Genomic DNA, 25,175 nt, shown 5'->3' on the forward strand with positions numbered 1-25,175 from the left:
CTTAAACATTTTGACCGTGGTATAGGGGTCATTTAATTAGAAACCCTAGAGTGGCATTTGGGTCAATTTGAAGCACCGAGCCCTGACACAGGATGGTAGAATTTTGCCATAATAAAAGACATTGATCGAGCATGGTATTGGGGTCATTTAATGGAAAACCTTGACTGTGCCATTTGGGTAATTTTGGGGTTGAGTATATATATATGACATTCTTACTTTGGGGAGTAGGTCAAAAGAAAGCCTGATTTTGACACTCTCTGCTTTTGCATCTTTTCCCTTTCCACAGGCACGAGATTACTATTCCAGGCTAAAGCTTGTATGTTTATCTCTGTCAAAGTTGATTGAACCTCGTTACGTACATAAATAAAATAATTATCCTCGCACACTCATCGATGGAATCATTAGAAATAATAAAACACAAATTTATCTTTCTTTTTTTTTTTCTTTTTTTCTTTTTTTCCTTCTTAGGTTATGGGGCGTTGAAATATTATATTTTTTACTATAAACTTCTTATGAATTGATGTATTAGTTTAAATAATTAAATTTATAGCGCGTCATAGTTCTCTTGTAAACAAACTATCACATAAATTTATACATATATATACAAAAGAAAAAAGAAAAAGAAAGAAAGAAAGAAGAGTTATAATAAAAGTTGAAGCATCCAAACATTTCGAACGAAACGTGATCTAATTACTAGTGAACTACAGTAAAAAAAAAAAAAGAGAATATTTTGCCAGGTGCTTTTTTATTATTATTATTGATTTGGCACCCTAATATGTAATAATTTTGGTAAAGGACAGAACAACAAGAAGCATATTTCATAAGACTGAAAAGTTGATTTAATATAAGATATGCTTAGAGCATTTACATTGGATCATGTAAATTTCAATCTATTCTAGATAATCAAAATTTACTTTTGCTAGTTTAAATAATGGGTTTTCAAAGTCATCCTATATTTGATTATGTAAATTTTTCTCCATTTTATTAAAATAAGCATTTTTATTCTTTTTTCTTCTTCACCTTTAGAAATTTCCGATTCACCCATGCATATGCACCTCTAGAAATTTCCGACTCTCCTTTCCAAGCTTCTCTCTCTCTCTCTCTCTCTTCGCTCCAATTGAACTCCTTCTCTCTTCACTTTCCCGAAACCAGTCTTCTCTCTCTTCTTTCATCTTCAAGCTTCTAACTTTACAGAAATGGCCATGACACACCATGCCACCTCCTCCACCCTCCTCTCTCTCCTCCTGCCTCTCCTTCACGCCCCGTCCCTCTCATCTCCCTTTTCAATCGCCTCCAAACCCAACTCTTTGAAGCCTTCGCCCATAGATCCGTCGCCCATTAAAGAAGAGGAAGAAGAAGAAAAAGGCGGCCCGGGGAAGGGGGGGTGTGTGAGACAGAGAGACGCAGAGATTGTCCTTTTTGCCGATGAAAATACAATTAAAAAAAAAAGATAAAAAAAAAAAAGGAAAAAAGAAAGAAAGAAAGATGTATGATCAGTGCAACGCTAGCTACCTATGGCGTTGCATTGTTCACAAATCTCCATCAATGCCAGTTTATGTTTGGGATAAAGAAGCCGGTGGAGTTGAGTTTTTCTAGTTTGGTTATCTATTATAGATTTACTGTGGATTTTATATAACTAGTTGTGAATGCTCTTACAAGAAAAGGGAATCATGCATGCAAATGACTCTTATTTTGTATTGAGAATTAATATTAAAATTTTACTGTAGTAAAAATATTGAAATTTATACAATATATGGGTGATGATCAGTTATGTCCTAATCAAATAAAAAGATGCATGGTACAGCCTATGCACTATTTAACACATGAAATTTACATTATGGGTGATGATCAGTTCCCATTATGCGCATGCCACTTATTAATTAAAGAAGAGTCACCATATATATGGGTCCCCAAAATTCGAACTGAATGATTCGTAGTTGAATCAAACTCCAATATCATATTTAATTAATTATTTTCAAATTTCTAGTATGTAGAAAATCATATATTTGACTTCTATATCAGGGGTCTAGTTAATTTTTTCCAATACCAATTTGATTAAATGTTACAAGTATGGTCAACCAAATTTGCATTAGCTTCGTTTGACTGATAAAACTTTTTTTTTTATTCCTTTTTCGTTTTTTCTTTTTAAAACAAAAAATATTAACAAACACTTATAATTCATTCAAAATTACTTTCACATTTACGTTACATTATATCACTAAAAAAAATACCCTTTAAAAAAAAATTAAAGCTTTAACAAATTATGCATGTGCACCTTTTAATGATTATGGTTTAATAAATAAATAAACCCTAAAATTTAATAAATAAGAGAATTAAGCTAAGAAATATATATATATATAGTAGGAAGAGGGGAATCTTTGCCAAGGGAGGAAAATAATTAGATAAAGAGGAAATAGTGGGAATGCAGCCAGAAAACAATCTGGTTGCTGCCCAATTTATCACATTATGGGCATAAAAGTTAACACTTCGATTGATTTTACGAGCTATCCAACTAATAAAAGGTGAGATGATGGAATGAATAATGAAAATAGTGAAAGCAATTCTCTGATCTTGAATAATAACAGGCAATAGGAGGTAGTTAATATAGTCATCTTAACTTCCTGGATGCCAAGTCTAAAAGGTGTATTCATCGTTAGAATACGTGGTGCAATGCTTGTCACATAAGTATGTATAAACTATAAAGTAAACATCTTATAAATAAATAAGAAAAAAGAAAAAGAAAATATATATTATTTTCAAGCATCTCATCTTATTAGCATTTAGCTGGAGCAAGTTGCCCTCCTCTTCTGACACAATGGTTATTTGTAATTTTGTAGGACAGATAAGGAAACAAGATGTGTACAAAGGCATGCATTTTTTTTATTTTTATTTTGATTACTATATATGTTTTTTTTTGTTTTGTTTTGTTTTTTTTTTTTTTTATGAAATATTGTTTATTTATTTTATTTTTTATTTTTTATTACTATATATGTTTGAGAAGCACTAACGCATGCGTTTTAGTCTTAATGAATTATTAAAGTTATCTAATTAACCCACTACGTACAGCACCATCTTTTGTGTACGTGTTGGACTCAGTTGAAGGAACAATTTCCGAGTAATTAATCATTATATTATAAATAACCTATTAAGGCCAATTAACAGAGATCGAGGCCCACAGAAATCTAAGAACCCATCAGAGCCTCTTTCGCCAGTTGAAAATTGAGGTTTTCTATTTCTTGTTCCCAATCTGACGGTGCAAAAATCTGCATCAGCACATATTCAAAGATCAATGATTAAACCAATGCCACATTGCTATGTTTCTTAGTTCTAATATGAACCCTTCATTAGAAATGAACAATTCATTATGAAATAACACGTAGGAGAGAGGGAATGGGTATCTTGCACAGGGTGAAACGATGCAAGCCAATAAGCCATAAGGGTGGCTGGACTGCCTGTTCAGCTACTAGAGTGCTTTGGCCGCCCCCAATCCAATTATTGAGGGTGGCTGAATCAATTCCTTTGATCATAAGAATAGTTCGATCACTTTATCCTTAACAATTAAGACCCCATTCGCATGTACAATCATATATTAATATAAGAAATCGGCTTCTCTTTCTTTTAAGTGAATCGATCATATTAGCTGTTAAATCATTATTTATTTCAAAAGTTTAAACTTTTAAGAATATGTAAATTTAATCAATATTTTTATACTATTTTTATATGTGGGTTCAGACTCTCATCTTAATAGGTAGGTCATTCAAGATTTTTTATTCTAATACTATATTAAATTATTATTTATTTTAAAAATTTAAATTTTAAAAAAAAATAATAAAAAAATATTTAATTAATACTTTTAAAGATGAAGTCCAACGACCACCAGACAAAAAGAGAGGGAGAGAGGACACTACTTCACTGATGGCCTATTTTTTAGTTTGATTGATATCCTCCTACCTAGACAAAGACAATGCCGACAAGGAAGTAAGAACCAGTACTCTCATGTGACAGGGACCGCATATTTAAATCTTTTTTTATAAGCTTCTTATATTTCTTTTTCGCACTTTTTGATGAAAGGCAATTAATAACCACCACAATTTCGGGTATTTTTCAATATTATTAGCAGGAAGAGCTTAATTAATACTTTTAGATTTTGACTTTTGAGCCATTTCTTTTCAATCACCAAGGATCTTTTGAATTGACTCAATGAAACTACCAAGCAAATTAATTAAGGACCTAAACAAATTAAAAATAAAAATTATGAGGTTGATTTGAATTGAGGAGATTGAAGATTTCACTAACAGTCGCAGGAAATTATGATTTAAAGATACTTCTGTAGTTCCATGTTGTATTCTGTATTTCCTTGCTCAATAGAAAAGGAAAAGAAATCTCGAGCTTCTCGCCATGGGGGCGTGTTATAAAGGTCCTCGAGTGATGAGAAGATTTACGAGGTGATTAATTTGTGTTAAAATATTAGGTTTTTAAATAATTAAATTTATCATTTAATTCATTAAATATTTTAGTGTTAGGAAAGTAAGTTTAATCCTACACTTGATGAGGAGTAATAAATATTATTTAAATGGTAATTAAATTTATTATTTTTTTTTATCGACGTAAACTTTTAAAATAAGTAATAATTTAACCATCTGTATATAAAAAATGATAATAATAAAGAGTTCCGAGTTATACTACTTGATTAGCCGATTTAGAGAATTTACATCCGGCTCAAAAAATTTCATTTCACTATAGCTAAAAAGTCAGCTTTTAATTTTATTTTATTTTAGTTATTAATTATTTTAAAACACATATATTTCATTTAAATATCCGTTTTCAAGAATTTCTTTATAAGAAAAAAAAAAAAAATCAGAACATTTTTTTCATACAAATTTGAATTCGAATTAATCAAAACATCGTTTAACTAATCGGATGTGAATGCTTTTAAAAGTTATCTAGTAATCCTAGTTAACTAGTAAATTCTTATATGCTTTTAATAGGGCATCATTAAATTGTATGACGTGACAAGTGAAAGTGGACGTTGGAGCCATTATAATTTATCCCTTGTAAGATGGAAGGGTGTGTGAAGTGGTTAAGGTTGGGGGTCCCTTAGTCCTTAAGGCCCTACCCCTTATAAGGATTAAGACATGCAGCCGTGCCTCAATGAGTCAATAACATGGCAGAGTCGTATACCTACTAGTACCTATTCACATGAGGGTTGGCCTTTTTTCCACCAGAATCAAGACAAGCAAATCTAGTTTTGATTACGGCCTCCCTCACTCCTCACTTGTCTGTCACATCACAAACTGCACGCGGGGGGAATCTAATTAGGAAAAGTTCTTTGCCAATTGCTAATTAGCTTTGGAGCTGATCACTGATCGCTTTCTAGGTTTTAGTGGCCTGCGAGTGTCGCTTGCAACTGGGAAAAAGGTTATTATGTCCGTTGGAATAAGTTGTAAATATAAATATTTTTTTTTTAAAAGAAAAATAAATAAAGAATAATACGAGAGAGTATCAATATAATATTTATAATATTTTATATGTACAGTAAAATATTAGTTACATATTTGAAGTTATCCTTACAAAATTTAGGGGGCAAATTCAAACGGCCTATTTTCTATTGTTTATTTCAAATTTTAGGGTTTACCAAACTCCCAAGTTCATCTCAATTTTTGACCTGGAATTTTCCATGATTAATTCGTGCTTTTCAATTAAACTTTAGGAATTGGATTTGGCGTGTTGTGTGTTTCCAGGGTAAAGCTTATTCACATAATTTTAATTTATACGGAATGATGACAAGGGAATAAGGCAGCCCCAGGTTTGTACTATTTACCTAAAACAGTGAATTTTAATTCTAACCAATAATGATTGCATACTTTTTACTCGTCATTTCAATGCACAGTCGTTTTGTCCTGTCCCTGCCTGGGACTAAAACAATAGCACGTTTTCTTCTGTGGCTAAGGTGGGCATTATAATTTATACTCTGTAGTAATACTGAGAGATGAAAAATGTTATGCGAGCGAGGCCCATTTCATGGGAATGGAGGAATCTCCAAGAAAGATCGATACAAAACCCAACCCAGTTGTGTATCTTCGACTATCAACGAACACACACTCCCTGCCCAATCACTATCACAGAAACCTTTGATCTAAAAATCACAATTAGCAGGATAAAAAAGTCCCTGACCAGCAGCAGATTTGAGATACCTAAGTCCGAACCAACAGTCTTGTAGAGATTGTAGGATCTTCAAGGAGAATACCCTCATCCCTTGAAAGCTTTAGATTAGAATCCATGGGAAAAATAAATTAGTTTAGCTGCCAAATAACAAGAGTCTTCAACAGTTTCCCAAGTGTATTTTTGTTGACACAAAGAACTTCCATTCTTACTTGGTGCAATTAAGGAAAAATTTTACAGAGCCTAAGTTTTTAAGCCAAAATTGAGAATTAAGAACAACAGTCAAATAAGAGAGAGCAGCTTCATAATTGCCAACTCAGCGAAGAGATTATCTTAACCAATCCTGCCAACTCAACTGAGCTTAGGGTTGGCAATTTTTGAAACGATCCGCGAACCCGGCACAAACACGACACGAAAAACTCGAGTTTGGATTTGTTATAATCGGGTTCAGGTTATAATTGGGTTGACCCGATTATGACCCGATTATAATCGTGTTTGATGGATTAACCCCCCGCGGGTTGACCCGCCAACCCGATTATAACCCGATTACGCGGGTTGACCCGCCAACACGATTATAACCCGATTAAAAAAAAAAAATTGAAAATAAAAAACTAAAATTGAAGGTTGAAACATATGAAAACAGTGAAATTATGCCGGGTCGGGTCGGGTAAACGGGTGACATGTTTATTAGTCGTGTTTGCCGGGTCGTGTTCGGGTTACCCGATTATTAATCGGGTCGTGTTCGAGTCGTGTGTCACAACCCGATTAATAATCGGGTCGGGTTCGTGTCAGACCCGTTTATGTAATCGGGTCAGTCGGGTTGACACGAACCCGACCCGTGAACCCGAATTGCCAACCCTAACTGAGCTGTTAACTAATTTGTTGACCTGTAATTAGGACTGTCAATAAATCAGTCTATTCGACAACCCACCCGATACTCGCTTGGTTTAGCCCGATCCGAACTCAAGTTCAATACTGCAGAAATTCGCTCGTTATGGTAGAAACCCGCTCGATTAGAAAGTAATACATACTCGACTCACTCGACAAAACTCAATATGGGCTCATGAGTTTAGCTCGTCCAACTCGTTAATACGATTCATTAGCTCATTCATATCTCTTATATATATATATATATATTCTTAAAAATGAGTTATATAAATTTAAGCATGTATATTAGTAATTAAGTAATATATGTTATATATATTACTTAATATTTATATATTTGTGTATTACTTAACATACTAACTAATTAGTTCATAAAACTAACATATTATCTAGTTAATTAACATATACTAAGTAAATATAATTAACTATATGTTACTCGATATTTCTATATATAGTAGTTAACTATAGTCTATAGGTTATATTTTATATATATATATATATATACTGAATAAGCATATATAATACTTTGATAATAGTATTTAGTATATATGTTAAAATAAAATATTAAGTTATTAATAGTTAGTAATAATATAACTATATTGAATAGTTAGTGTGTGTATATATATATATATATAAACACATATATCAACTCATGGTTAACAATAGTCATATTGAATAAAAAAAAATAAAAAATAGTCATATATTTTACTTATATTATAGTTACTTAGTTATATATAATATATTATACTTACTACTTGCTCATATTATACATATACTATAGTTTATACTCTCTAGTTATATATAATAACATATTGTTAAGCTGTTACTTATAGACTATAGTTATATACTATATTTTATAATATGCCTTATATAGTTACATAATATATATTTATATTATTAATAAATGTATAGAGGTTGTTCACAAACCGAGCTTGAATTCTACTTTGGTCACACATTGAAAAATTTAATAGCCTAGCTCGAACTCTAGTTGAGCCGAGCTTGTTGTTACTTATTGACTATAGTTATGTACTATATTTTATAATATGCCTTATATAGTTACATATTATATATTTATATTATTAATAAATGTATAGAGTTTGTTCACAAACTCGAGCTTGAATTCTACTTTGGTCACACATTGAAAAATTTAATAGCCTAGTTCGAACTCTAGTTGAGCCGAGTTTGTTAATAATTTGGTTTGGCTCGAATGACATTCTCAACGAATTAACTTAAGCCATTACAAAAAAAAAGCTACATTTAATGCCTTTTTTTTTTTTTTTTTAATGTCGTTTTAGGCTATATAACGGCACCAAACACTTAGTGCCGTTTAATTAATGCCGCTTCTCAAATAGCATTAATGTAGAGGTCTTAAATTAATTTCCTGCCATTTGAATAGTAAGCGGCATTAAATATTGTTTTTTTTTTTTTTTTTTTAGCTTCTCTCAAATTTTTTTTTAGGCCAATTAAAAATACCTGATTAGCTGATTCACAAATAATGTATTCACAACCAACGTGATACAAAAAACCAGCCGATACAACTTGATAAACATTGCTTAAAGTTAAGATACACAAATAGTATATTTTAAATAACCAACATGATCACAATCATTATAATTCAAAAAAAAAAAATGATTACACTTATATATAACTTAAACTATAATACTAATGCAAAGAAATTGTTCCATTGTCAATAACATGATTAAAAAACTCCGTACAACCTTCTTCAATCTTCTTTTGAAAAGGCAGATGCAACACCTTCTTCTGCTCATCTTGCAAGAACCTCGATCTTGAGAAACCCCATTCAATTCCCTTGCAGCCTGAGCAATCTGTTTGATGCACTTGTCTCTCTCTACATTTAATTGACTCATATCAATCAAGGGTAGATTGTACACTTCAGTCAAACATGCACGAAGAAAATGGCAACTATAGAATATAAACATATCCTACTCCTACATGAATTGAGAACTGCAACTCTAAGCATTCATATTATTCCTAATTACTTGTTTTGTGTCTTTTAAAGAAAATCACACAATGATAAAAACTTCATTCACAAATAAGATCAATTACACATTCTCTTTTTCCTGACAGATTGAATCACTCAAATACAATATCCAATAAATATTTTGAACAAATGTTGGGCATTCCCTCCCGTAGTACACGTGTATAGAACAATAGTACCACACGTGAAGAGGTGTGTTAAGAGTCCCACATTACCAAGGTATCCCTGGATTGTGGGTTTTAGAAACCTTGAGCAAACATCTTTCCTTACACTACATAAATTCATATATTTTTGGACAGTTTTGAACTTCCAGAACTTCCTGAAAAACCATCAGGAATCAATTCCTGACGATTTCAAACCGTCCAGAATCTAGTGTCGGGAAATTTAAATCTAGACAATTTGGGCAAAACCGTCAGGAATAAATTTTGCCCAAACCGTCCAGAATTAATAATTACTTTTTTTTTTTAATATTAATATCAAAGTTCTCATCCCTGATCCGCAACGTTCGCTGGCGCCACAAGTGCACCACCACCATTTCGCCAGTCGTCTCCGATCTCATCTCTGACACCACCAATTCGTCCTCCTCTCCCGCAGGCTGGGCTGCGCTCTACAAGCTTGTTGTCTGCTACCTAGGCCTTCGCCACTCTGGCGTCCTTCTCGAGCACTCCGATTTCGGCCTCGAACGCGAACTCACCACTGATAAGATTTTTCATTGTACCGTGTGTTACAATGCCCATTTGGTTTCTCCAAAAATCCTTCACAAATTAAACCAAAAATTTTCACATCCCATTCTTTTAGCCATGAATCATCACAAACCAAACCCAAAACAAACACAAAATGTAAATTAAACCTAAGAATTTCACTCACAAAAAAAAAAAAAAAAAGGATTTCTTGTTTAGGTACTGATAAAACGTCAGAATCCAAGCTCCTTGGCTTCACCGGCGCCGGGCCGTGACCCACCGGCCAAGGCACCATCGTCCGCCCCAAACAGTGGCTAGCCTACCGCACGTCTGCCTCAAGCTCTCTGTTTCTCTCTCTTCCATGCATGGGTGAGTCTCTCTCTCAGTCTCTCTAATCTCTCTGCCTCGTTTGCTCAAACGAAAAGGAAAGAAAAGAACAAGAAAGAAGAAGAAAAAAAGCAGGGGAGAAAAGGAGAGAAAGAAGAGGAAAAGAAGAAAAGGGGGAGGCGTACTTGACAAAAGAATGGCTAAAGCGTTTCATTCATGCTGAATTTGAATTTGATTTGAGTGAATTTACAGACGGTTTGAGACCGAACCGTCTAAAAATTTACCTTTTGTAATACCCGGAAATACCATGCTTAGGATGGTCAGGTATAGATATTAATATTTGCATAGGAATAAAACTTAATTATATTTAGTTATAGATTAAATAGAATAATATATATATATATATAGAAATTGGATAAGTAAAGATATCACTAACCATAGTTGATCAAGCGATTTTGGGCCGAAGTCGATCGAGCGACTTATTTATCCAGTGCGATACCGTTTACGTGTAAGCTACAAGTGTCGATTTTCTACCTTTGATTCATGAACTCGTTTCGTGTTATTAGTCTAAGGGGATTGGAAATTCGTCTAGTTAGCTGGTTTGGTTTAAAACCAATGAGATATGGTGTAATAATTATTCAAAGATATGATAATTCAATCTTTGAAGATATGGGTGATTTGGTTACTGTTTTCTCTAGTTGAAGTGTCTTAAATCCGGTCATTGAAGCACCTAGTTGCTGGCTTAATCTCAACCATCCTGAATTTTTATATAAAGCTTGCATGAACAATCAAAATCATCACCAAAGAACAAAATTTCAGCAAACTCTCTCCTTCACGGAAGCCCCCTGTTCCTTCATTGTTTTAGTGCAGAAATTCTAATAGGAAAAATTCTCTTCTTTTCCTATGAAGTCAGTACTTAGAAACCAGATCGAATTTAAGCCTAGAACCACCCCTTATTTTCTAGCAAATGCATTAGAAATCAAAACATAATCTTTTTCTAGTTCAAAAACCAGCAACTTTCAACTCACTTTGAATACCATGTTTTGAACCAGATTTCTCCCTCTTTTTTGACTTGTTGGGTGCAAATTCCAGTGAGTAAATCTTTCTTTTTTACTCTCTAGAATTCAATGTTTGTTCCTTTAAAATTATGGTTTGTTTCTCTTCTCCTCGTGAGAAAGTTACAACCATAAAGACTTATATATATATATATATATATATATATATATACATGATAATAATCATGTTTTGATGTTTTTGAACAGAGGAGCTCTCCCAGTGTATTACCTAAGCTACTACGTACCTGGTAAATAGAGTGTTTAATGTTGGTTGAGAATGTTTAATAACTAGATTTAAAAATTAGATTAGTCTTTGTTCTATTAAGTGAATAATAAATGAGTTTTGAAATAAAGAAGTGTGTGTGCTGCTGGTTGTGTGTGTATATGCTGTTGAAATGTGTGTGTTGTATAATTAAGTGTTGAATGTGTGTTGTGAGTGTGGGTGTGCTGTGTACTAGAAGTGTGAGTATGTGTGCATGACGTGGAAGAAAAGAAAAAAAGTAAATTTGTGTATTTGAAAGTGAAATGTGTGCTGGAATTTCCTGCATAAAGTATACTCTAAGGTATGTGTGTTTTTAAGTATAAATCAAGTGAGTGTGTGCTTAAATGAAGATGTGTGTATAAGTGTGAGGAGTTGACATAAGTGTGTGTGTGTGTGTTGGATTGACAAGTGCATTAGTTAATTTGGATTGACAAGTGCATCAGTTAACTATATATCTATATATATAGGTGACACTTCTATATTTGTTTTAAACTTAAATGACTACTATGTTCTACATATACGTCTAAAAAGTATTTTTAGAGGAAGGTATATTTAATGAAAAAGAGAGTAACTTTAGTAGCACCGTTACGCTACCTAACTATTTTGAAATATGAATAGATATTGCCAATATTATGTCCATTTTCAGAGATAGAATTATTATATGGGATAAATGAGTATAAAGTTATATTTATTAAATTTAAATTTGTAACTGTTGTAATGGAAAATAATTTCTTGAAAATAAGTATAGTAATTATAGTAAATATTTTTGCATTGCATTTTCACTAATTTAGTATTATCACATGATTACAATTATGCAGTTTCTGAGAGTAACATTTGGAGCAGAAATAGTAAGTATCTCTATACTTACTGAGGATGAAGCTGGTGGATTTTTCCTATAATATTATGTCTACTGCTTTATTTACTTGTTTGCGCATGTGACTTTGCATATTTTATTATTTTAATAATCTGTTTAATAACAAGCTGTGGATCTAGATCTACAGTGGTACATGACGATTTATTGGTTGCCTAGGTGCAGTGAATGTAGAAGTACCGAAAAAGAGAATAATAAATACGAAAACTGGTGTACCTAGGTCACCAGGGAAGACCCAAGTTTTTAGGAGCCTAGGCTCTCAAAGAATATAATTAAAAGTTAAAGTGAGGAAGCCCATGCTTCAATTAAGACGCTAACTGTGCCTAAGCCAACAGAGGAGTGGAAAAAGGGAAATACCTAAAACTCTGCATTTAAAACTGTCATATTTCTGCCTTATGATTATGTTTATATTCAATCTATGTCTATGATTCACGACCATAGATTATATATTGCGTATACATGTGATTATAAAGCTCTGTTACATTATGTTGCATTTATTAAATAAAACAGCATTCATATTATTATTGGAAACTACGGACTCACTTAGTTATTTTGTATTATTGTTTTTCTCTCTGAATTGTGTAATAATATAGGTTATGAAGAGGAAGAATATCAGGACTATCCATACCCTTAGATGGATCTTGATACTAGTATTTGAGGCTAGACTGCCTCCTTTTTGCAAACTACTATGACGTAGTTCATTAACTTAGTTTCAGAGACAATATTTATATTTCTGCTGTTATGTAATTATTAAACTCTAGATATTTTGACTTGTTTAATTATATGCGTCCTGTGAGGCATAACTACTACATTTTTTTATAATTATGTTGACACACTTTAATTATCTATTTTGAAGTATTAGAAGCTTTGAAGTGTTAATCAATCCTAAGTATATATATATTTCGTTGCCAATATTTAACTTTGATAAGATTGTAATGTCATGTGAAAAATTTAAAAATTTTTACTTACGCTTTTTGCAAAAGTGGAGCTTTACACCTTTCCAGACAGTTTTGTCCGAACCGTCTGCAAATTTACATTTACAGACAGTTCGTCCCAAATCGTCAACAAATTTCACGACGGTTCTAAAAGAAACGGTTGTGATTTATTTTTTTACTGACGGTTTTCAGAAAACCATCTGTAAATTTTTTAATTCGTGACACTATTCAGAAAAATGTCATTAAAAATTTAATTCTACACGGTTTTAAAACCGTCTACAAAAAAACCATCAAGAATTTGTCCTTTTTTTGTAGTGTTAAGGTGCTTTTTTGTGGAAGAGTAAGGCTCAATAGACTTTATCATGATATCAAAGCAGGTCTCTTAGACGATAATGGACCTTCCCTCACGTTATTGAACAAGTGTTTGGCCAAATGTTGCCACACATGAGGAGGCTTGTTAAAGTGTTTCACATCGCCAAAAGATACATGACCTGAGCACTTGATAGGCCATGAACACCCATCATCTTCCAAAGCATCTTTAAAAAATAAGTAAGGCACATAATCTTTTAGGGTGTGTTCCCATGGTAAAGCTTATTCACATAATTTTATACAGAATGATGACAAGGGAATAAGGCAGCATTTCCCTTAGTCGTTTGTCCTGTCCTGCCGGGGACTAAAACTCCTACGCGGTGCCAGCTTGAACGATTTGCACGTGTGGGCATTATAATTTTTAGTAATACTGAGATGAAAAATGTTTGCAAACGAGGCCCATTTCATGCTCTAATGCTCCTGTGGCTTGTACGTGGAAATTAAGGAATCTCCAAGAAAGATACAAAGCCCAACCCAGTTGTGTATCTTCGACTATCAACAAACACATCCTCCCTGCCCAATCACTATCACAGAAACCTTTGATGAGAAAATCACAATTAGCAGGATTAAAAAAGTCCCTAACCAGGAGCATATTTGAGATACCCGAAGAACCCGATAGGCTGCATCGAGAAGAGGCTGACGTGGGTGATCCATATATTGACTGAGAAGTTGTATGGAATAAGCAATGTTGGGGCTTGTAATGGTCAAATAAAGGAACATGCCAATAAGTCTTTGTTGGAGTGCAACGGTGTCTTGCGGGGTGCGATTCTAAATGATATAAAATATTTTAGTTTTTTTCATTGGATACCAAATAATTTTCAGATAAGATGGTCAAAAGTTCGATCCAACAATCTTCCATAGATTGTAGGATCTTCAAGGAGAATACCTCAACCCTTGAAAGCTTTAGATTAGAATCCATGTGAAAGGAAATTAGTTTAGCTGCCAAATAACCAGAGTCTTCAACAATTTCCAAAGTGTATTTACAAAGAACTACCTTTCTTACTTGGTGCAATTAAGGAAAAATTTTCCAGAGCCTAAGGGCTCGTTTGACAAATCGGTTTTTGTGTATGTTTCTGAGAATTGCATTCGAGAACAAAATAAAAAAAAAACCGTTTTCTGTTGATTTTTCGTTAAAAAAACGTTTGGCAAATTGTTTTTTAAAACAATTTCTGAAAACAAAAAAACAATAATTAAAGCGTTTTGACAACTGTTTTCAAAACAATTTCCACTTAGAAAGAAAATAAAAAATCATTTGACGTTTCTAAATATTTTAATTTCACTTTTGTGGTTTCTCAACCTATTGGGTGATTTCCAAACTGAATTGAACAACATTCAGCATAATCCAAGGCAATAAACAAAACATGAAAACTTGTTTTCGAAAACAGGTTCAGGTTTAAATTGTTCTCAAATTTCGTGTTTTACGTGTTTTTGTTTTCTGCTTGTTTTGTTCTCAAACCGGTTTGCCAAACGCACGTGAAGAGTAACAAAACATGGGACATGGGTTACCCTGTTTTGATAATAGAAAACTATTTCTAAAATGGGTTACCAAACCGGCACACAGTTTTTAAGCCAAAACAGAGAATTAAGAAACACAGTCAAATAAGAGAGAGCAGCTTCAATGCTTCATCATTGCCAACTAAGCTTAGAGATTAACTTAACAAATCCTGCCGACTGTCAACAGCTATCAGAAAATTAAGAAATGGCTAGCATGATAGAATGAGTCATTTTATAAGATGCAATGAAACAGCGGATCAAAACACGAAAAGCAGAGAGAGAGAGAGAGGGAGGGAAATGGATTCCAAGACAGTAGTAGCTGATAAGCCTCATGCAGTTTGTGTTCCAGTCCCAGCTCAAAGCCACATAACGGCCATGCTTAAATTTTCAAAGCTTCTCCATCATGAAGGTTTTCACATAACCTTTGTGAACACTGAGTTCAACCACCAACGTTTCCTTCAATCTGGAGGTCCCAACTCCTTAGATGGCTTGCCTGACTTCCAATTCAAATCCATTCCAGACAGTCGCCCTCCATCTGATTCCAATGTCACCCAAGACCTCCCTTCTCTTGCCGATTCCGTCATGAAATACTTCTTGGCTCCATTTTCTGACTTTCTTTTGAAACTCAATGCTGCAACTTCCAACAATCCCCCTGTGACTTGCATTATCTCGGATGGTTTCATGCAATTCACTATCCCAGCAGCTCAAGAACTCAAAATCCCTATTGTAATGTTCTTCACTATCCCTGCTTGCAGCTTAATGGGTTTTATGCAGTTTCCTCATCTCAGGGAGAAAGGCCTCACACCACTTAAAGGTGTAGTATAAAAGGCAACACCCTATTGAAATCATGCAATATATTGTTATTAATTGCAAAGTTTCAATCCTAAAACATCATTACTTTTTGCAGATGAGTGCTATCTAACAAATGGGTATCTGGACACAGTCATAGACTGGATTCCTGGTATGACTGACATCCGTTTGAAAGATCTCCCAACCTATGTTCGAACTACAGATCCAAACGATGTTATCTTCAAGTTTGTCGTTGACGCTGTAGAGACTGCTCCTAAAGCTTCAGGAATCGTTATTCACACATTTGACGCGTTAGAGCAAGAGGTTTTGGATGCTCTCTCCCCCATGTTTCCTCGCATATATTCTATTGGCCCTCTACAGCTACTTCTCAATCACTCACCCAATGACCCTCTGAAGTCAATTGGGCATAGTCTATGGGAAGAAGAAACTGAGTGTCTCTGTTGGCTTGACACTAAGGCACCCAACTCAGTGGTGTATGTAAACTTCGGCAGCATAGCTGCCATGACACGACCCCAGCTGACTGAATTTGGTTGGGGACTTGCAGATAGCAAGCACCCGTTTTTGTGGATAATCAGGCCTGATTTAGTTGTTGGTGAATCAGCGATTTTGCCACCTGAGTTCTTGGCGGAAACAAGAGACAGAGGTCTAATCACCGGTTGGTGCCCTCAAGAGGAAGTGTTGAACCACCCCTCAATTGGAGGGTTCTTAACGCATTGTGGGTGGAATTCAATCACTGAAAGTGTGTGCGCGGGAATGCCTATGCTTTGTTGGCCATTCTTTGCGGATCAGCAAATGAACTGCAGGTATACTTGCAACGAATGGGGCATGGGCATGGAGATTAATAATGGCGCCGACAGAGAGGAAGTAGGAAAGCTTGTGAGAGAGTTGATGGAGGGAGACATGGGTAAGAAGATGAAGAAAAAGGTCATGGAGTGGAAAAATTTGGCTGAAGAGGCCACTAGTCCACATGGTTCTTCGTCCATCAACCTCAACAATTTGGTGAATGAAGTACTTTTACCAAGAGGCTAGATGTATTTGAAGCAAGTGATAATAATTACAATAAAAGTGTAGTGATAAATGTATGTTGTTATTATTTTTGTTCAATTTATTTATATTAATAAACTTCAAATTGGACATGTTATTACTATTGCTCCCCCATACGTGGGCTGATGATCATATCAAATGGAGTATTTCCTATGACTAACAATGCATTTGGAAGATATTTAAGATATTATATATTCAAATTTCTCTTTTAAAAATAGCATCTCAAGAAAGAAACAATTCATGTAGTAGCATAAAACTAAAAAATAACATTGATGGCATAAGGTATAAGGTATAAAAATAAGGAAAGCTTAGTTGTATTCACTTAAAATCACCATTGGATCAACATCCAAAATTTACGTCATGGGCTTTTTTTCTTCTGTATGGGCCTCGCTAAGTAGGGTTGAAAATTTTGACACAACCTGCGAACCCGACACGAACACGACACGAAATTATAGGGTTATGATTTAGGTTAAATGAGTTGACAGGTTGACCCGTTTACAGACATGATTATAAACGGGTTGACCTCCCAACCCGTTTAGTTATCAGGTCACCCGCTAACCTGTTTACGACCCATCAACTCGTTTATGACCCGTTTAACTAAACGGGTGACCTGCCCAACACGTTTAGCTAATCGTATTATGTTCGGGTTGACTTAAATAGGTTGATGATTCGACCCAAACCAGACATGACAACCCGAATTGCCAACCCTATCACTAAGTGTTTCTTTACTTTTGGACAGAGCCGCTTTGATTGGGTTCGGTGTTTGATCATTAACTTTGACGAATCACATCTCATGTTGTGTTTTGCATTCATCGTAATGCGGTTCTGACAAGGTTATGATGCCTGTTGGAACAAATGTCTCGTATTCTCTTGGACATAAATAGTAATACGAGAGTACTAATATAGTACTAGTCATATTCTCTGTCTATATAGTATGATTTTGTTATAAGTATATTATGCTGTAAACTTAAATAATATTTGAAATAGCCGCACTCTTGTCGACATAGGCATATTGTCGAACCACGTAAATTTGTCTTAATTTTCTCTCGCTATTTTCAATTACATATTATTTATCATTATTGTGTACGGTAACAACACTGTCTAATTAAATGTCACCTACTGCAATTACAGAAAGGTAAGGTATGACGTGTGTGTGCCGAAGTGCGGTATTGATTGCTATTCAATCTAGAATATGGGAAGTAACTAAAATGGAGTTGTCATACGGCTATGCCAATTGACTTTGCAAATTTCGTGTTAAAGAAAGCAAATCAATTTGCAAGGAATTAGCAGGTATCGAGTTGTTGGGCTCAATTGAGCCTAAATTGCTTGTAGTGTCGTCTGTCCGATAGATCTTGTTGGCTCTATCAGATAGGCCTTCTTTCTTTCTTTGGCTAAGATGTTCCTTCCATTCATGATCATCTGATAGCCACACTATAATTCTTTTACAATTTGATACAGCTAGGAACAAGATTGATTTTTTTTTTATAAAATTGGTAAGCTATATAACCGTGTTTTCAATTTTATCTTATTGATTCTTGCAAATTGCATTATTATCAAGTATATTCTATTTTTTTTTTTTAAAAAAAAAAATATAAACAAAATGATCAATTTAAAAATGGTGCGATTAGTGTACAAGAACTAATAAAATAAAATGAAAACCATGAAAATCGATTTAATATTTAATGACTTAAACCACATGAATCAATTTAATAATTTTCTCAATTATATTGGATACATATTTGAAGTTATCCCAACAAAATTTTGGGGAGCAAATTGAAACGGCCCATTTTCTATTGTTTATTTCAAATTTTAGGGTTTACCAAATTTTTAGAATTTTTTTTTTCTTGGATATGAATTTAGTTTATTTCTCAGATTTTTTTAAAAAATATTATGTAAAACCAAACTCCAAGTTCATCTAATTTTTTTACCTGGAATTCCCATGAATGAATCAAAATTTTTCCGGCCATATTTACCTTGGACAAACCTAAGGATTGGTCCGCACAAAGCAAACATAACACCAACACAGTGAAAAATAGGGGCATGACCCTTGAAAGAACCCAACAATAGAAACTAAAAAGCTCGTAAAAGCATAAGATAAAAAACTCATTACAAATCATCAATGACAGGTATGGCGGATGAAGGCTAGCAAAAGAGATTCACTCAACGGCGCGTGAAAAACATGTGTCGTTAATGGATATCAGAGGGATGCGGATCATAAGTACTAGAAACCAACAAAGGCGGAGGAAGGTGGTGGAGAGCAACAAAAGTGGCGTAGAACTGATCACGCGTCGACACATGTAAAATTAACATGCACCCGCTAGTAAAATTTACTCGCAAGCGCGTGATGATCGGACAGAGGAAGGGCTGAAGGCGGAATGAAGCGATGAGGGCTTGAATCTCGGTGGAGTGGTGCGTGTGACGGAAGGACATCCTGAAGTGAACATATCTAATTTGTAAATAATCAGGTCAAAAAAACTTAAAAGAAATCGGTGCATCCATGGTCGAGAATGGTTGGGATGCTTGAATTTTAATTCTAACCAATAATGAATGCATACTTTTTACTCGTCATTTCTATGTACAGTTGTTTGTCCTGTCCCTGCCTGGGACTAAAACAATAGCAAGTTTTCTTCTGTGGCTAATATTTTATGCATGAGAGAGTATGCATCTCATTAATTTCTTTAAATTAGTTCATCCATTTATTTGGCACTCTCATATGAACTTCATTATAATTTACCCGTACGCGGTGCCAGCTTGAAAGATGTGCACATGTGGCATTATTTTTTTTAATTTTTTTTTTATAGATTTGCACATGTGGCATTATTTAGAATTTGTGCTGTACTTTAAAAATATAATACAGAGAGAATTGATCCCTATACTCATTTCTCACAACAGCCCCACAACAAGCTGACGTGACTAGTAATATTTTATTATTTTTATACAAAAAAAAAGAAAAGAAAATATTTTGAGTCTTAAGGCGATAATTTTAAATGAAGTCTTTTTTATATAAATATAAATATAATTTATTTAATTTTTATTTAAAAAATATTTTATAGCTTTTGAAATTCAATATTATATTGCTAGTATCAAATTTATATAATTTATTTTGAGTTTCAGTTAATTTGTTTATTCTTTTATTTTTTAATGTTTTTTATATATTTAAATGCATATTTTTAGCAAATATTTGTAACAAAAGCTATTTATAAATAAAATAAATATTATACATGATATAAATTTAAAATAAAAGAACATGATTTGTCAAACATCTTTTCAACTCCACGAGTTCACGGGATGTCAAAGGGTAAAACGATGTGGGGGTATTTGGGAGAATTCCTTGTCTCTCTTACAGCTGGAACACATAATAAGTGGGCACAAATTACCCACCTGTTATTGCACATGCGCCACGTGAGTCAACTTGTTCAAACACCTTAGCATCGTCTATAAGAGTCCAGGAAAAATGAATTGTAACTTATGCTCCGTTTGTTTCGGCGTAAAATGATTTCCGGAAAATGATTTCGGTATTTTACGGTGTTTGGTAGGGGCGAAAATAACGGTCAACGAAAATCATTTTCGGTTTGACCGTAAAACCTTCTTTAAGTTTTGGAAAACGATTTACGGTTTTTAAAACCGTAAATCGTTTTCCAAAATTATATTCTTCGTCCTTACACGCACGTTTGATATCTGACTGTCCAAATCCTACAATAGTCGGTCGTTCGAAAATAGGCAGCACCGGTATCCGGCATCATCAAGTCACTGGAATAATGCCGGCGTCGGAATCCGACCACCGGAATCCTGCCGGCTGCCGGAATCCGGCCGCCGGAATACCGCCATCCGCCGGAATCCAGTTGCCGGAACACCGCCGGCCGTCGGAATCCGGCCATGGACAGAAACCTGCCGGAACCCGGCCTGATCTGACCGGATCCGGCCACTGATCCGGCCGGATCTGGCCGAAATGGCCGGGATCCGGCCGGATCTGACCGGATCCGGCCACTGACCCCGCCGGATCCGGCCAAAATGGCCGGAATCCGGCGGAATCTGACCGGATCCGGCTACTGATCCGGCCGGATCTGGCCCAAATGGACGGAATCCGGCGGGATCTGACCGGATCCGGCTACTGATCCGGCCGGATCTGGCCCAAATGGCCGGAATCCGGCGGGATCTGACCGGATCCGGCCACTGATCCTGCCGAGATCCGGCCAAAATGACCGGATCAGGCCGGATCTGACCGGTCCCGGAGGTGTCCTGCCGGAATCCGGCAATTTTGGCCGGATCCGGCCAAACATGTTCGCCGGATTCCGGCTACGGCGACCGGTCGTCGCCGGATACCGGCGACAGTTGCATTTTCCCTTTTCGTAATTTTTTCGTGCGAACCAAACGCCGAAAAATATTTTCGAGAAAATAATTTCTTTTGAAATTGATTTCGTCGAAAATATTTTACGACGGAAGCCATTTTACGTCGAAACAAACGGAGCATTAAAAAAACAAAAAAAAAAGGAAAAATGAATTGTTCAGCAAGGCAAGAACCCAGACTTCTCCGGGGTCTATCAAAAGCTGGAAGAAGCGAGCTCGTGTTGGTGTTCAGCAAGCGAGCGTAGAGGTGAAGGAGCCAACTGGGTCAGAGAAAAGAGGACAAGACCCAGCCGGGGAATTGATTTTTTGTGAGAGAGAGAGTGAACAGTTTTTTCTTTTGGTATTAATGTTGTGTTCTTGAACCCTAATTATTGATTTTTTTACGGAAGTTTAAGAGTCTTAAGTAGAGATAATGAATTTTTTTTTTTTTTTTTTTTTATGATGCAATTTCCTTTTTAGTATAATCTTCATAGATTTAATGTTTAGATTAATTTATTTAATGTCTAACTAAACTCCTTCTCAGGATTTGGATCAAATCTTTTTCAAAAACCATGAAGTGTTTTCGATGTTCTTGAATTTTTCTTGAAATGTTTGATGATTGTATAAGTTCAGAGGATCTCAAAACTCATGCTAAAAGGTTTTGTTATCAATATTTGAATCTAATTATTTATCAAAAATAGATTTACTTTGTGTATGAGTTTTCTTGATTTCTTGAATAAAATTTAACGATATCTTTTGCAATGGTTCTATTTGACATGATATGTATTTACCTTATGGAGTATGTTAGGGAGCAACGGTTGTTTCACACCTTTGGTAGTCTAAAACTTTTTTCAATTGTAGGCTAACTTTTACATGATGTGGACAGTGTAAAATTAAAATGCTTTATCATTGTAGCTTAATTAGGATTTTCATGTTTGTTTATAGTGAAATGGATTCCAAGACAACAGTAGCTGATAAGCCTCATGCAGTTTGTATTCCAAGCCCAGCTCAAAGCCACATAAAGGCCATGCTCAAATTTTCAAAGCTTCTCTATCATAAAGGTTTCCACATAACCTTTGTGAACACTGAGTTCAACCACCAACGTTTTCTGAAATCTCAAGGTCTCAACTCTTTAGATGGCTTGCCTGACTTCCAATTCAAATCCATTCCAGACAGTCTCCCTCCATCAGATTCAAACGCCACCCAAGAGCTCCCTTCTCTTTGTGATTCCATTATGAAATACTTATTGGCTCCATTTTCTGACTTTCTTGTGAAACTCAACGCTGCAACTTCCAACAATCCCCCTGTGACTTGCATTATCTCGGATGGTTTCATGCAATTCACTGTTACAGCAGCTCAAGAACTCAGAATCCCTATTGTAATGCTCTTCACTATCCCTGCTTGCAGCTTAATGGGTTTTATGCAATTTTCTCCTCTAAGGGAAAGAGGCCTCACACCACTTAAAGGTGTAGCATAAAAGGCAACACCGTACTGAAATCATGGAATATATTGTTATTAATTGCATTGTTTCAACCTTAAAACATTATTGCTTTTTGCAGATGAGTGCTATCTAACAAATGGGTATCTGGACACAGTTATAGACTGGATTCCAGGTATGAACCACATCCGTCTGAGGGATCTCCCAACCTACGTTCAAACTACAGATCCAAATGATATTATGTTCAAGTTCATCGTACACGCGGTAGAGACTGCTCCTAAAGCTTCGGGAATCATTATTCACACATTTGACGCGTTAGAGCAAGAGGTTTTGGATGCTCTCACCCCTATGTTTCCTCGCGTATATTCCATTGGCCCTCTACAACTACTTCTCAATCGTTCAGCCAATGACCCTCTAAAGTCAATTGGGTATAGTTTATGGGAAGAAGAAACTGAGTGTCTCCGTTGGCTTGACACCAAGGCACCCAACTCAGTGGTGTATGTAAACTTCGGCAGCATAGCTGCCATGACACGACCCCAGCTGACTGAATTTGGTTGGGGACTTGCAAATAGTAAGCACCCGTTTTTGTGGATAATCAGGCCTGATTTAGTTGTGGGTGAATCAGCGATTTTGCCACCTGAGTTCTTGGTGGAAACAAGAGACAGAGGTCTAATCGCCAGTTGGTGCCCTCAAGAGGAAGTGTTGAACCACCCCTCAATTGGAGGGTTCCTAACGCATTGTGGGTGGAATTCAATCATTGAAAGTGTGTGCGCGGGAGTGCCTATGCTTTGTTGGCCATTCTTTGGGGATCAGCAATTGAACGGCAGGTATACTTGCAATGAATGGGGCATTGGCATGGAGATTAATAATGGAGCCAATAGAGAGGAAGTAGGAAAGCTTGTGAGAGAGTTGATGGAGGGAGACACAGGTAAAAAGATGAAGAAAAAGGTAATGGAGTGGAAAAATTTGGCTGAAGAGGCCACTGGTTCACATGGTTCTTCATCCATCAACTTAAACAATTTGGTGAATGAAGTGCTTTTACCATGAGGCTAGATGTATTTGAAGCAAGTGGTAATAATTACAATAAAATTGTCGTGATAAATGTATGCTGATATTTTTGTTCAATTTATTTATATTAATAAACTTCAAATTGGACCTGTTATTACTATTGCTCCACCATACTGTAGGCTGATTATCAAATCAAATGGAGTATTTCCTATGACTAACAAGTTAACAATTCATTTGGTCTATTAGAAGCAATCTCTACAATTTCTAAAAGAAAATTATAGTAAATAATGATATGGATTTTTTTTTTTTTTTTTTTTTGAGTGAGAAACAAAAGAAAACATGCTAGGAAAAAAAAAAAAGAAAAGAAGAAAAAGAGAGATTCAAAAGAAAACAAACAAAACTAGGACCCAATAGAAGAGAATGCAAGAGAGACCAACAATATTGATGCTATGGGCTTTTACAATAAACCAGACTCAAGAAGGGAGAGTAGTTGCGGAAGGGGGAGAATTTGGAAAGGGCCAGGGGCCCGATTCAAACATGTTCTTTTGTTATATGTTAATATTAGATTCATTTCATAGTTCCTTTTTGGTATTAAGCTATAACAAACTTACTCTACATTTCATAGCGCCAACCATCTTGAAATCCAAAGGCGGAGCCGGTTAAAGGGGGAGTGTTCCTCAGCTCCGGTTGATGAAGGAATGTGGAAAGGCCTATTGAAGTTGGAGGTACCACGACTGTCCACGTAGTTTAGAACTTTTTGTGGAGGGTGTGTCAAAATGTGCTTCCTACAAAGGGCAATTTATTTTCCAAAAAAAATTGTTCCTAATCCTTTTTGTCCATTGTGTTTAAAGGAACCTGAAACTCTATCCCACATTTTGTGGCAATGCCCCTCTTCTACGGCAGTGTGGCAAGAATGTAGTAGGAAAATCCAAAAGTTAGCCATAGAGGAGATAGATGGGGCAGGTTTCTTACAGTTTTTATGGACTAAGCTTCAAGGTATAGAGTTGCAGGAAGCTCCTTTTGTCACTCGGTTGTTGTAGATGCATAGGAATAATTTTGTGTTTAAAGGAGAATTCAGCTCCCCTTTTCAGGTGGCATCACAGGCTAGAAAGGATACAGAGGAATTCCATCATTCAATCGAGTGTACTACTTGGCAACCAAGAGCTCTAACACGGTCAACAACATGTTGGGAAAAACCACAGTCGGGTTACACCAAAGTTAACTGGGATACAGCTTGCAATTAGTCCTTAAAACGAATGGGGACTGGAATTGTGGCGCGGGACGAGTTTGCTATGGTGGTAGCAGTAGCGGCAAATTTTTTTCCTTGTGGTGCTGATCCGCTCATGGCTAAAGCAATGGGTGCGTGGCATGCAATACAATTAATTGGGGAGTGGAATGGGCTATTCCCATGTGATCATTGAAGGGGATTCTTTGGGGGTGGTTTCAGCATTGCAGCACGATGCACCATTGGTTTGTGGAGTGTCCTTCTATTATTCAGGATGTTGTTTTA

General features: G+C 35.4%; 2 protein-coding genes across 4 annotated transcripts; both read left to right on the forward strand.

Moving 5' to 3' along the window:
* Nucleotides 1-15,278: 15,278 nt before the first annotated feature.
* LOC133864756 (7-deoxyloganetin glucosyltransferase-like) lies at nt 15,279-16,990 on the forward strand. The gene is made up of 2 exons (XM_062301169.1): nt 15,279-15,853; nt 15,947-16,990. The coding sequence occupies exons 1-2, from the start codon at nt 15,337-15,339 to the stop codon at nt 16,876-16,878; spliced, it is 1,449 nt and encodes a 482-aa protein (XP_062157153.1). The 5' UTR covers nt 15,279-15,336; the 3' UTR covers nt 16,879-16,990.
* A 4,381-nt stretch (nt 16,991-21,371) lies between these two features.
* On the forward strand, nt 21,372-23,782 carry LOC133863919 (7-deoxyloganetin glucosyltransferase-like). 3 transcript variants are annotated; one of them, XM_062300068.1, is made up of 3 exons: nt 21,372-21,580; nt 22,165-22,685; nt 22,779-23,782. In XM_062300068.1, the coding sequence occupies exons 2-3, from the start codon at nt 22,169-22,171 to the stop codon at nt 23,702-23,704; spliced, it is 1,443 nt and encodes a 480-aa protein (XP_062156052.1). In that variant the 5' UTR covers nt 21,372-21,580; nt 22,165-22,168; the 3' UTR covers nt 23,705-23,782. The 3 variants fall into 3 exon arrangements, with proteins under 3 accessions (XP_062156052.1, XP_062156053.1, XP_062156051.1); XM_062300069.1 differs by having other exon boundaries at nt 21,372-21,548; XM_062300067.1 differs by having other exon boundaries at nt 21,372-22,685.
* The last annotated feature ends 1,393 nt before the right edge of the window (nt 23,783-25,175 follow it).

The sequence above is a fragment of the Alnus glutinosa genome, chromosome 3 (genome assembly GCF_958979055.1).
Source record: "Alnus glutinosa chromosome 3, dhAlnGlut1.1, whole genome shotgun sequence".
Taxonomy (NCBI): domain Eukaryota; kingdom Viridiplantae; phylum Streptophyta; class Magnoliopsida; order Fagales; family Betulaceae; genus Alnus; species Alnus glutinosa.

Bases quoted from the DNA above. Each gene is read 5' to 3' on its own strand.
- LOC133864756 (XM_062301169.1), top strand. From the start codon at position 15,337: ATGGATTCCAAGACAGTAGTAGCTGATAAGCCTCATGCAGTTTGTGTT. The intron at 15,854-15,946 runs GTGTAGTATAAA...TACTTTTTGCAG, and splicing joins AGGCCTCACACCACTTAAAG to ATGAGTGCTATCTAACAAAT.
- LOC133863919 (XM_062300067.1), top strand. From the start codon at position 22,118: ATGCTTTATCATTGTAGCTTAATTAGGATTTTCATGTTTGTTTATAGT. The intron at 22,686-22,778 runs GTGTAGCATAAA...TGCTTTTTGCAG, and splicing joins AGGCCTCACACCACTTAAAG to ATGAGTGCTATCTAACAAAT.